Below are 12500 nucleotides of genomic sequence, written 5' to 3'. Positions count from 1 at the left end.
TATTTTATTTAGTTTGTTTTTTATTTTATTATTTAGTTTGTTTTTTTATTTTATTATTGTTTCATTTTAACGTTTTGTTATTTTATTTTATTATTCTTGTTTATTTCAAAGTTTAATTTAATTAATTAATTTTCTATTTATCTTAATATTTTTTATATATATTTTTTATTTATTTTATTATGTTCTTTAATTTTTATATTTGGTATTTTCTTTAATTTTTATATATTTTTATTTATTGTAATATTTTATTGTATTTTTTTTTGTTTAATTTTAATTAATTAATTACAGGCATTTTATTATTTATTAAAACATTTTATTATTTTGTTTAATTTTAGTATTTTGTCATTTTATTTATTATTTTTGTTTGTTTTAAAGTTACATTTTCTATATTTCTATGTATTTATTTATTTCAATATTCTGTTAAACCATATTATTGTACCAAAGTTTCATAGTTTTATAGGCTACTTGTGACTCAGTCACACTTTTTTTTGCAGAACACAAAAGGATGTTCATGTTCATGCCGCCACGCTAGATGATGTTATCGCAGATTTGACAAATGAAACTGTAATGTAAAACTAACGTAAACCCAGCAGAATGAAGCTGTTCATTTGTCTTTGATGAGCTTCAGTACATTTATTCTTTATTATTATACTGTATAGATCCAGACTCACCCTGATTGGATCCATAAAGTCCTCCGGTCACCAGGCCGGATTTGGTCCAGTAATCCCACGCTTCTGCCGGATAGCCTCCAGAACACCTGAGGATCAGTACAGATGTTACAGATGTGTCTACTCAGATGTTCCCGAAAAGCCCTGTTCACACCACAAACCATAACCATAACCATCTAACCATAACTATAACCATAACTATAACCATCTATAACCATAACCATCTATAACCATATCTATAACTATAACCATCTATAACCATATCTATAACTATAACCATCTATAACCATAACTATAACCATAACCATAACTATAACCATAACCATAACTATAACCATAACTATAACTATAACCATAACCATAACTTTAACTATAACTATAACTAAAACTATTACTATAACCATGACTATAACCATAACTATTACTATAACTATAACCATAACCATCTATAACCATAACTATAACCATAACCATCTATAACCATAACTTTAACTAAAACTATTACTATAACCATAACTATTACTATAACTATAACCATCTATAACCATAACTATAACCATCTATAACCATAACCATAACTATAACCATAACCATAACTATAACCATAACCATAACTATTTACCATAACTATAACCATCTATAACCATAACTATAACCATAACTATTACCATAACTATAACTTTAACTAAAACTATTACTATAACCATAACTATTACCATAACTATTACTATAACTATAACCATAACCATCTATAACCATAACTATAACCATAACCATCTATAACCATAACTATAACCATCTATAACCATAACCATAACTATAACCATAACCATAACCATAACTATAACCATAACCATAACTATAACCATCTATAACCATAACCATAACTATAACCATAACCATAACTATAACCATCTATAACCATAACCATAACTATAACCATAACCATTACCATAACTATAACCATAACTATAACCATAACCATAACTATTTACCATAACTATAACCATAACCATCTATAACCATAACTATAACCATAACCATCTATAACCATAACTATAACCATCTATAACCATAACTATAACCATAACTATAACCATAACCATAACTATTTACCATAACTATAACTATAACCATAACCATAACCATAACCATAACCATAACTTTAACTATGACCATAACTATAACCATAACCATAACAATCATAACCACTATAACCATAACCATAACTATTCGCTGTTGCTTCAATGCAAGTGAACAAGCGCGCCGTTATTTGTTGTGTAGTGACGAGTGTGTTCAAGTGAGCAGATATGAGCAGATTCTGTGCAATACACTGTATTTAATATATCATGAGGACTCACGAGTATTTGCGCTAAATCACCGCAGATTTGACTTACACGAACTTCCCAGCAAAGGGAGTAAATATAAGTGAGTAACTCGCCAATTTTGCTTGTGATTTGACAGCTTTTCCCGCCACAGTTGATTATTACCCGCATTTGCCGGGTGTTAATTTCAAACTCTGACTATAACTATAACCATATTTATAACCATAACTTAAGCTACTGATCAGTGTGTGTGTTGCTGCGGACACACACCCGAAGCCGCACTCCTCACAGCAGGACAGCAGATCTTCAGCCGAGATCTCCACAGAAACCTGTCCTTTACTGTGGATGCAGATGCGGTCAGAGATGGCCTCGGCCGCACCGAACGCCTGCACACACACACACACACACACACACACACACACACACACACACACACACACACACACACACACACACACACACACACACACACACACACACACACACACACACACACACACACACACACACACACACAGCCACACAGCCACACAGTCAGAGATAAAGCACACAGAGAAATAACGGCATTGCACTACAATAAATACATAATGAGAAATAAGAAAAAGTGAGAAAAAGTCATAAAAAGTAATGCGTTACGGTACTTGTTCTCACCTGGGCTGGGGTTGCTTGTTTGTTTTTTAATAACAATATAAAAAGTTATATTTTTGGCAAATGTAAAGGCTCTTTCACACCAAAAGTGAAGTGAATAATCCTCAGGTCAAAGTAAATGCATGTTTACTCCTGTACAGTAGAGGGCGCCGCTCAAACAAACCTCTAAATCTAATCTAAAGTCATTTTTGTTTATTAGTATGGTTGAATTAGATCATTGCAGGTCAGCAGCAAAGACATTGGTTAATAAAGTGAGATTAAATACATCAAGTATGTTTGTGTAATTTAATATAGTTAATTATAAAAGTTTTGCGTAAAATTCAGAGATTGTATTTTACTGTTTTTATTCATTTTGAGGAATACTGAATGTTTCAGTGAGATGAGCAAATACATGTTCACATTTAGTCTAGAACTACAATAACCATATTTACACACACACACACACACACACACACACACACACACACACACACACACACACACACACACACACACACACACACACACACACACACCTCACTTTATTTCTCTCAACATGAGCTGTCAGTCAATAAATGTGGAAAAGTAGTTATTTGAAAAAGTAATGTGATACTTTACTAGTTACTTGAAAAGTAATCTGATTACATAACTCAAGTCACTTGTAATGAGTGAGTTACACCCAACACTGGTGTGGACTGCCAAAACTGAGGTATTTAAAAACGATGGCGTAAGTTTAGTCATGTGACGCATATTGTGCGAATAGATGTTCATGTTTATAGCGGTATTGTGCCTGTTATGTGATGTTCACTTTCACACTGTTGCTGAAATATGTCACTTTGCACACTCTTCATATCACAGTCCTGCAAACATGACAGAAAATTCTCTCACATTTGCTGTCCACACGTCTCACACACACACACACACACACACACACACACACACACGTGTGCACGAGTGTTTACCCAGCAGGAAACACTAGTGTGGACGGAGAGAGTTTTTAAGCGAAAATGCGGTTTTCAAATGTATCCAGATTAATGTAGATGACGTAGCCTCACACACACACACATCACACGTCTCACACACACACACACACACACACACACGTGTGTACGAGTGTTTACCCAGCAGGAGCCGCAGGAGCCCTGATCCCGGATCTGCCCGAGGCTTTTACAGTACGGCCACTCGGCCCGCGGGTCGAAACTGTCCGGAAGATTCACGTCGACGGCGTGTCTCACCCTGCAAACACACACACACACACACACACACTGAGGAAAATCTGTTCTTTACGCCAAATAACTTTTTATGCAGATATTAAACCCTTTCAAAACCACTTTCCACAAAAAACATTGTACTTTTAGTTTTTGCGTCTGATAATCCTGGCGTTGCGAACACTGTTGGCTCTTTGACTAATTGCTCTTGTTGCTCTTTTGTAAGTCACTTTAGATAAACGTAGATGTAATTAAGAAAATATGTTTTACACAAAGAAAATTGAGTCCATTTTTAAGAGCATTTTTTCATTGCGACATTATTTTGCGTGACAATTGTGCACATTTACCCCCTAAATTCTCATTATTATTTATTGCAGTGCATTTTTGTCATTATTTCTCATTGTGATTTATGTACCATAGTGCAATTCCTTTAATCATATTTTTTTTAAATTATTGATCTTATTTATTTATCTTATGTAGTGCAATTGTTGTTATTTATTAATTAATATTATTGTCGTGCAAATCAGCTTATTTAAAAAGTTTTACAATAAATATTACTACAATATATTAGTACTTTAAAATGTAAATGATACATCTTTATTTGTTCATACCATAATGAGAATTTAGTTTTTAATGACTTACTTTAATTATTAATGTATTTTATTTTCGAGTGTATTAACCATGTCAGTGATATGATACAGCTTTATTGTGTGTGTGTGTGTGTGTGTGTGTGTGTGTGTGTGTGTGTGAAACTCAGATGTACAAATGCAAATGCTAACACAACTTTACACTCATGCATGTGGCAGATGCTTTTCATCCCGACTGAACTTTACAAATAAACACCAATCACAGAATATTATCATGCAGATTAATTGCTGTTTAATAACAGAATTCAGTGATGCTAAGAGTTGTTTGAGAGAGAGATCTGTGTGTGTGAAGCTCACGTGTCAGGCAGTCGGGGGCCGTTCATCAGGGTCCCGCAGAGAGACTTCACAAACCCTGACGGCACTTTCTGGAAGTTCACACCCGCCTGAGGAGAACCGAAGGAGGAAGAGGAGGAGGAGGAAGAGAGAAGGATGAACATGTGCATCAGTCCTTCAAACCGTCCGCTTGGACACAGATCTTGTTTATACAACATGTTATTGTTAGTTTCTCAGTCTTACACATCTAGATTAGCCATGTGGGCTATTAGCCCGATTAGCCTTTTTTTTCTTCTATATTTATGTTTATAAAAAAAAAGATTTTTTTTTTCATCTCTTCTCAACAACCTATGGAAGCTCGTTTCCGCCACTGAAAAATAAAAAAATAATAATAATTGTGACTTTTTATCTCACAATTATGAGAAATAATGTCGCAATTGCGAGATGTAAAGTCGCAATTATGAGAAATAAAGTCGCAATTGCGAGAAAAAAAAGTAAGAATTGAGACTTTTTCTCTCACAATTCTGACTTTTTTTCTCACAATTGCGACTTTACATCTCGCAATTCTGACTTTATAACACATAATTGCGAGTTTATATCTCGAAATTCTGACATCTTTTCTCAGAATTGTGAGATATAAACTCGCAATTGCGAGTTATCAGGCCAATTCAAAGAAAAAAAAAGACTAACTTTTCACCCCCTCAGAATAGTTTATATCTCACAATTCTGACTTTACAACACGCAATTTCGACTTTATTTCACGCAATTCTGACTTTATAACACGCAATTGCGACTTTATTTCACGCAATTCTGACTTTATATCTCGCAATTGCGACTTTATTTCACGCAATTCTGACTTTATAAAGCAATTACGACTTTATATCAATCAATTCTGACTTTATTTCACGCAATTCTGACTTTGTAACACGCAATTGCGACTTTATTTCACGCAATTCTGACTTTATAACACGCAATTGCGACTTTATTTCATGCAATTCCGACTTTATATCTCGCAATTGCGACTTTATATCTTGCAATTCTGACTTTATAAAGCAATTACGACTTTATATCAATCAATTCTGACTTTATATCCCGAACTTGCGACTTTATTTCACGCAATTCTGAGTTTATAACACGCAATTGCAACTTTATATCAATCAATTCTGACTTTATAACACGCAATTCCGACTTTATTTCACGCAATTCTGACTTTATAACACGCAATTGCGACTTTATTACACGCAATTCTGACTTTATAACACGCAATTGCGACTTTATTACACGCAATTCTGACTTTATAACACGCAATTGCGACTTTATTTTACGCAATTCTGACTTTATAACACGCAATTGCGACTTTATTTCACGCAATTCTGACTTTATAGCACGCAATTGCGACTTTATATCAATCAATTCTGACTTTAACGACACGCAATTGCGACTTTATTTCTCGTAATTCTGACTTTATAAAGCAATTACGACTTTATATCAATCAATTCTGACTTTATAACTCGCAATTGCGACTTTATAACAATCAATTCTGACTTTATTTCACGCAATTCTGACTTTATAACCTGCAATTACGACTTTATATCAATCAATTCTGACTTTATTTCACGCAATTCTGACTTTATAACCTGCAATTACGACTTTATATCAATCAATTCTGACTTTATAACATGTAATTGTGACTATTTCACGCAATTCTGACTTTATAACCTGCAATTGCAACTTTATATCAATCAATTCTGACTTTATAACTCACAATTCTGACTTTGTATCTCACAATTCTGACTTTATAACACGCAATTACGACTTTATATCACGCAATTCTGACTTTATAACACGCAATTACGACTTTATATCAATCAATTCTGACTTTATAACTCACAATTACGACTTTATATCAATCAATTCTGACTATAATGTGCAATTGCGACTTTATTTCACGCAATTCTGACTTTATAATACGCAATTACTACTTTATATCAATCAATTCTGACTTTATAACATGCAATTGCGACTTTATTTCACGCAATTCTGACTTCATAACACGCAATTGCGACTTTATTTCACGCAATTCTGACTTTATAACACGCAATTACGACTTTATATCAATCAATTCTGACTTTATTTCACGAAATTCTGACTTTATAACATGCAATTGCGACTTAATATCAATCAATTCTGACTTTATAACTCACAATTCTGACTTTATAACATGCAATTGCGACTTTTATTCACGCAATTCTGACTTTATAACCTGCAATTACGACTTTATATCAATCAATTCTGACTTTACAACACGCAATTGCAACTATTTCACGCAATTCTGACTTTATAACTCACAATTGCGACTTTATATCTGACAATTCTGACTTTATAACACGCAATTGCAACTTTATTTCACGCAATTCTGACTTTATAACACGCAATTGCGACTTTATTTCACGCAATTCTGACTTTATAACACGCAATTACGACTTTATATCACACAATTCTGACTTTATAACACGCAATTGCGACTTTATATCAATCAATTCTGACTTTATAACACGCAATTACGACTTTATATCAATCAATTCTGACTTTATAATACGCAATTGCGACTTTATTTCACGCAATTCTGACTTTATTACACGCAATTACGACTTTATATCAATCAATTCTGACTTTATTTCTGGTCTCATCTAACTGTGTTTTGTTCTATGTTCTGCTTTAATAAAAATGTTTAAAAAAAGAAAGAATGTAATGTAGAACGTTATCGTACACACACACACACACACACACACACACACACACACACACACACACAAAGGAAAAATGGGATCAGAAATGTGTAAAAGCCCAAACACAGACTAGAACTGTTACAGTACAATTGGCTTAATGCGTACCTATATAACTCCGGTTAAACTAAACTAAATGTATAGCAACATATCAGATACTTCTTTTAAATGCAACAGTGCAAAAGGCACATTAATTCATTGTATGTGGGAATGAATCTGAAAGAATCTGCAGGTCATATTTCATCCCAAAAACACACACATTATATAAGCTATATATGACAATTTATACAAATTTTACAATACACTGTACATGTATATTATAAATTGTGTATATATTAGAGGGGCATAGATAAATTTTTTTTAATCTAGATTAATCTAGATTAATATTGAAATTAATCTAGATTAATCTAGATTAAAATGGCTCATTTGAATTCTCCCGAAGGCATTCAGAATATGTGTGCTACCCAAATAATGACTAAAAGTAAGTCTTTGAGAATAGTTTGCCTCGCGTAGGGATGTGCATTTCTGCCAAAAATGCCATTCGACAATCGAGGAGCAAAAGTCGAATATCGTAAAAAAAAAAAAAAAAAAAAAAAAAAAAAACGCAATGACAGAAAGGGAGGCCAATTTCATCTTTAGCGATTTGTCATCAAACAAACTGTTTATTAATTGAACAAGTAACATGTTTTCGTCCTTTTTTTAAACATAGTAGGCTAATTGAAAAAAAAACAAAAAAACAATAGCCTACGCACGACAGTCCGTTTTTGCATCGCCATGCTCGTTAGATCAAAAAATAATGTCATCATATGTCATAAGAATTTTATGTGAACCTGCCTTGTTACTGCAATAGCCTCATTTTTAAACAAATTAGTTTCAATCAATGTAAACTATTCGTGTGATTATGCCACTGCGCAATACACGCGCAATACACACACAATGTATTACCTGAATGAAATGAAATCGAATGTATCGTCCTGTGGAATCATTCATTCACAGACAGCTTACGAAGATGTTCAACTAATAAAGATCTTCATCGCTGGCAAAAATATGATGCATTTGCAGATTTGCATTCACTAGACTGTAGATCGGCCACTTCATCCAACGCTCTTGATGCTCTTAAATCTTCCTGTTTCGTGTGAATTGAAAGCGCTTCAGACGATTCAGTGCGCGAGGAACTGAACAGATCAACTGATTCGCGAACCGATTTAGACAGATCATCTGACAACTTGTTTGATGAAGTCTTTGAACAGAATCGACTCAAAAGAGTGATTCATTTGTAAATGAGCATCGCTCATGCCCATACAAAGGACACAGCGCGCTTGGAATAAACTCATTTAACAACGTATTGCATTAAAATAAAGTAACGAGAGGAACGTCACCCAACGTAACAAAGTAAAAGTACACCTTGTGTCCCTGACAGGAAAATACCCCACTGCGCGATCTGTGACAGCAGGCGCGGCGTCATTGGCCTACTACACATTAGAATTGCGCGAAAATATAACGATATTCGAAAAAGCTATTTATGATCCCATTCCCAATCCCAACCCAACTTTGATTAACGGCGATATTTTTTTTATCGCCCGATAAGAGTCTCACGTTAACGCAGCACGTTAACGCCGACAACGGCCCAGCACTAGTATATATAAATGTATATTGATCTATATATTATTTATATTTTACAAACAAGTTATAATATACATGTACATATACACTCACCTAAAGGATTATTAGCAACACCTGTTCAATTTCTCATTAATGCAATTATCTAATCAACCAATCACATGGCAGTTGCTTCAATGCATTTAGGGGTGTGGTCCTGGTCAAGACAATCTCCTGAACTCCAAACTGAATGTCAGAATGGGAAAGAAAGGTGATTTAAGCCATTTTGAGCGTGGCATGGTTGTTGGTGCCAGACGGGCCGGTCTGAGTATTTCACAATCTGCTCAGTTACTGGGATTTTCACGCACAACCATTTCTAGGGTTTACAAAGAATGGTGTGAAAAGGGAAAAACATCCAGTATGCGGCAGTCCTGTGGGCGAAAATGCCTTGTTGATGCTAGAGGTCAGAGGAGAATGGGCCGACTGATTCAAGCTGATAGAAGAGCAACTTTGACTGAAGTAACCACTCGTTACAACCGAGGTATGCAGCAAAGCATTTGTGAAGCCACAACACGCACAACCTTGAGGCGGATGGGCTACAACAGCAGAAGACCCCACCGGGTACCACTCATCTCCACTACAAATAGGAAAAAGAGGCTACAATTTGCAAGAGCTCACCAAAATTCTGGCGGCAGTGGCTCAGTGGTTCATGTAGGTTGTCTACAAACCAGAAGGTTGGTGGTTCAATCCCCGGTTCCACCTGACCAAGTGTCGAGGTGTCCATGAGCAAGACACCTAACCTCAGCTGCTCCCGACGAGCTGGATGGCGCCTTGTACGGCTGACACCGCCGTCGGTGTATGAATGAGTGAGTGAATGGGTGAATGTAAATTCACCCATGAGTGAATGGGAGAGGCAAAATGTAAAGCGCTTTGGTGGCCATTGGGTCTGTGAAAGAAAGCTATATAAATGCCGTCCATTTACCAAAATTGGACAGTTGAAGACTGGAAAAATATTGCCTGATGAGTCTCGATTTCTTTTGAGACATTCACATGGTAGAGTCAGAATTTGGCGTAAACAGAATGAGAACATGGATCCATCATGCCTTGTTCCCACTGTGCAGGCTGGTGGTGGTGGTGTAATGGTGTGGGGGATGTTTTCTTGGCACACTTTAGGCCCCTTAGTGCCAATTGGGCATCGTTTAAATGACACGGCCTACCTGAGCATTGTTTCTGACCATGTCCATCCCTTTATGGCCACCATGTACCCATCCTCTGATGGCTACTTCCACCATGTCACAAAGCTCTAATCATTTCAAATTGGTTTCTTGAACATGACAATGAGTTCACTGTACTAAAATGGCCCCCACAGTCACCAGATCTCAACCCAATAGAGCATCTTTGGGATGTGGTGGAACGGGAGCTTCGTGCCCTGGATGTGCATCCCACAAATCTCCATCAACTGCAAGATGCTATCCTATCAATATGGGCCAACATTTCTAAAGAATGCTTTCAGCACCTTTTTGAATCAATGCCACGTAGAATTAAGGCAGTTCTGAAGGCGAAAGGGGGTCAAACACAGTATTAGTATGGTGTTCCTAATAATCCTTTAGGTGAGTGTATATATGCATGGTCATACTGTATATAGCTTAAATATATACAATCCGTTATTTTTCCATATATATATATATATATATATATATAGCATAAATAAATTACCTTTATAAAAACTACATATACACACACATACATATACTTAAAATATAAATAATATATAAATTAAAATTTATATGTATGCGTGTGTATATGTAGTTTTAATAAATGTTATGCTATATATTTATGCTATATATATATATATATACAATTTTAATTTATATATTATTTATATTTTAAGTATATGTATGTGTGTGTATATGTAGTTTTTATAAATGTAAATTAAAATTTATATGTATGCGTGTGTATATGTAGTTTTAATAAATGTTATGCTATATATTTATGCTATATATATATATATATATATACAATTTTAATTTATATATTATTTATATTATTATTTATAATATATGATATTTTTACTGTGCAAAAGGCACATTAATTCATTTGTATGTGGGAATGTGATAAAAAAAAAAAAAAGAGTTTGGGAAATAAATTATTAATATGATATGGCATATAGTCTCAGTGAGATTGCCACTGGATCCTGGGTTTTTCATTATTGGTATTCATCCAGATAACAGGAATATTAAAAAGGACACTGAAGTATTGATAGACGTGTGTATTCTACATGCCAAACGGCTCATCGTCATCTATTGTAAAAAGCCAGAATAACTCGCTGGTTAAGAGAAATATCGTCATGTGTTGCCATGGAGAAGATAACCTATGTTCCTAAGGGTACAGAAGACCCATTTAAGAGGGTGTGGAGTGCCTTTTTATTATTTATTGAACAATATATAATATAATAGAGGAGTTGGTTGATTGGGTATTATATTCATATGAAAATATATTTTATATATTTATATCTATAATATACTATATTAACCTAATTTAGGCTATTATTGATTGCAATGTATTGTTAACTCTGACTTCCACAGTGCACTTTTCGTGTAATATGAGCCCTGGTGTTCGTTTGTTTGTTTTATTTGTGTACATTGTATGTGTTGTTACAGACATGTGATGACGTAAAACCCCTCCTACCGTCCACGTGGTCTGGGCCGTGTTGATGATGTTGATCATGTCATGTGACCCTGTGGAGAGATGTGGGCGGCCACAGGTGACGGACAGCAGAGCACACACACACACCACACACACACACCACATCCTGAGGAAATACAGCAGAGTTATTACGGTCTTAGTTTTTTAGCATTTAATATTCAAGTGAGAAAGAAAAGAAAAAAATACACAATAATAATTAAAAAATATGAAACTTAGACCTATTTAAATGAGATAAAATCGAATAAATTAAATAAATTAAATTAACAAATAAAGCGCATTTAAAATACTTATTTTGAGTTTTTTTTACTTGTGTAATGTGTTTTACTTGTAATGTGTAAAAAGTTTTAATTTTAATTTCATTGTTATATTTTAATATTTGATTACACATCGTCTGTAATATTTATACGAATAAAAAAGACAAAGACTAATAAAAATTAAGAGTTATTAATTAAAATATATTATACGCAAAATAATTTTGAGATTTTTTTAAATGAAAACTTAAATGAATACAAATGTGAATACAAATGTCAAAATGAGACTAATAAAAATTAAGACATTATTAAATATTTAAATTACATCAAATTAAATTAGAACACATAAAATTATTATTTTGAGATTTTTTTATTAAAACTTGTTACAATTTCATTGCAATATTTGATTA

The 12500-nt window shown here is 34.0% G+C and overlaps 1 protein-coding gene across 1 annotated transcript in view; it reads right to left on the bottom strand.

The window, feature by feature from the left end:
* The window catches only part of ctsbb (cathepsin Bb), a 16853-nt gene that overhangs the window by 3750 nt on the left and 603 nt on the right, over nucleotides 1-12500 (bottom strand). Inside the window, exons 2-6 of the mRNA XM_056240509.1 lie at nucleotides 11822-11945; nucleotides 4773-4858; nucleotides 3742-3856; nucleotides 2264-2379; nucleotides 672-757 (exon numbers count right to left, since the gene is read on the bottom strand). Of these exons, the coding sequence (XP_056096484.1) occupies nucleotides 672-757; nucleotides 2264-2379; nucleotides 3742-3856; nucleotides 4773-4858; nucleotides 11822-11945 (527 nt within the window). The remainder of the gene's footprint in view (nucleotides 1-671; nucleotides 758-2263; nucleotides 2380-3741; nucleotides 3857-4772; nucleotides 4859-11821; nucleotides 11946-12500) is intronic.

The sequence above is a fragment of the Rhinichthys klamathensis genome, unplaced genomic scaffold (assembly GCF_029890125.1).
Source record: "Rhinichthys klamathensis goyatoka isolate OS25496 unplaced genomic scaffold, OSU_Roscu_1.1 h1tg000602l_1, whole genome shotgun sequence".
In the NCBI taxonomy this organism is placed as follows: Eukaryota; Metazoa; Chordata; class Actinopteri; order Cypriniformes; family Leuciscidae; genus Rhinichthys; species Rhinichthys klamathensis.
The sequence above is the reverse complement of the archived record's forward strand: the minus strand, read 5'-3'. Positions and strand labels throughout refer to the sequence as shown.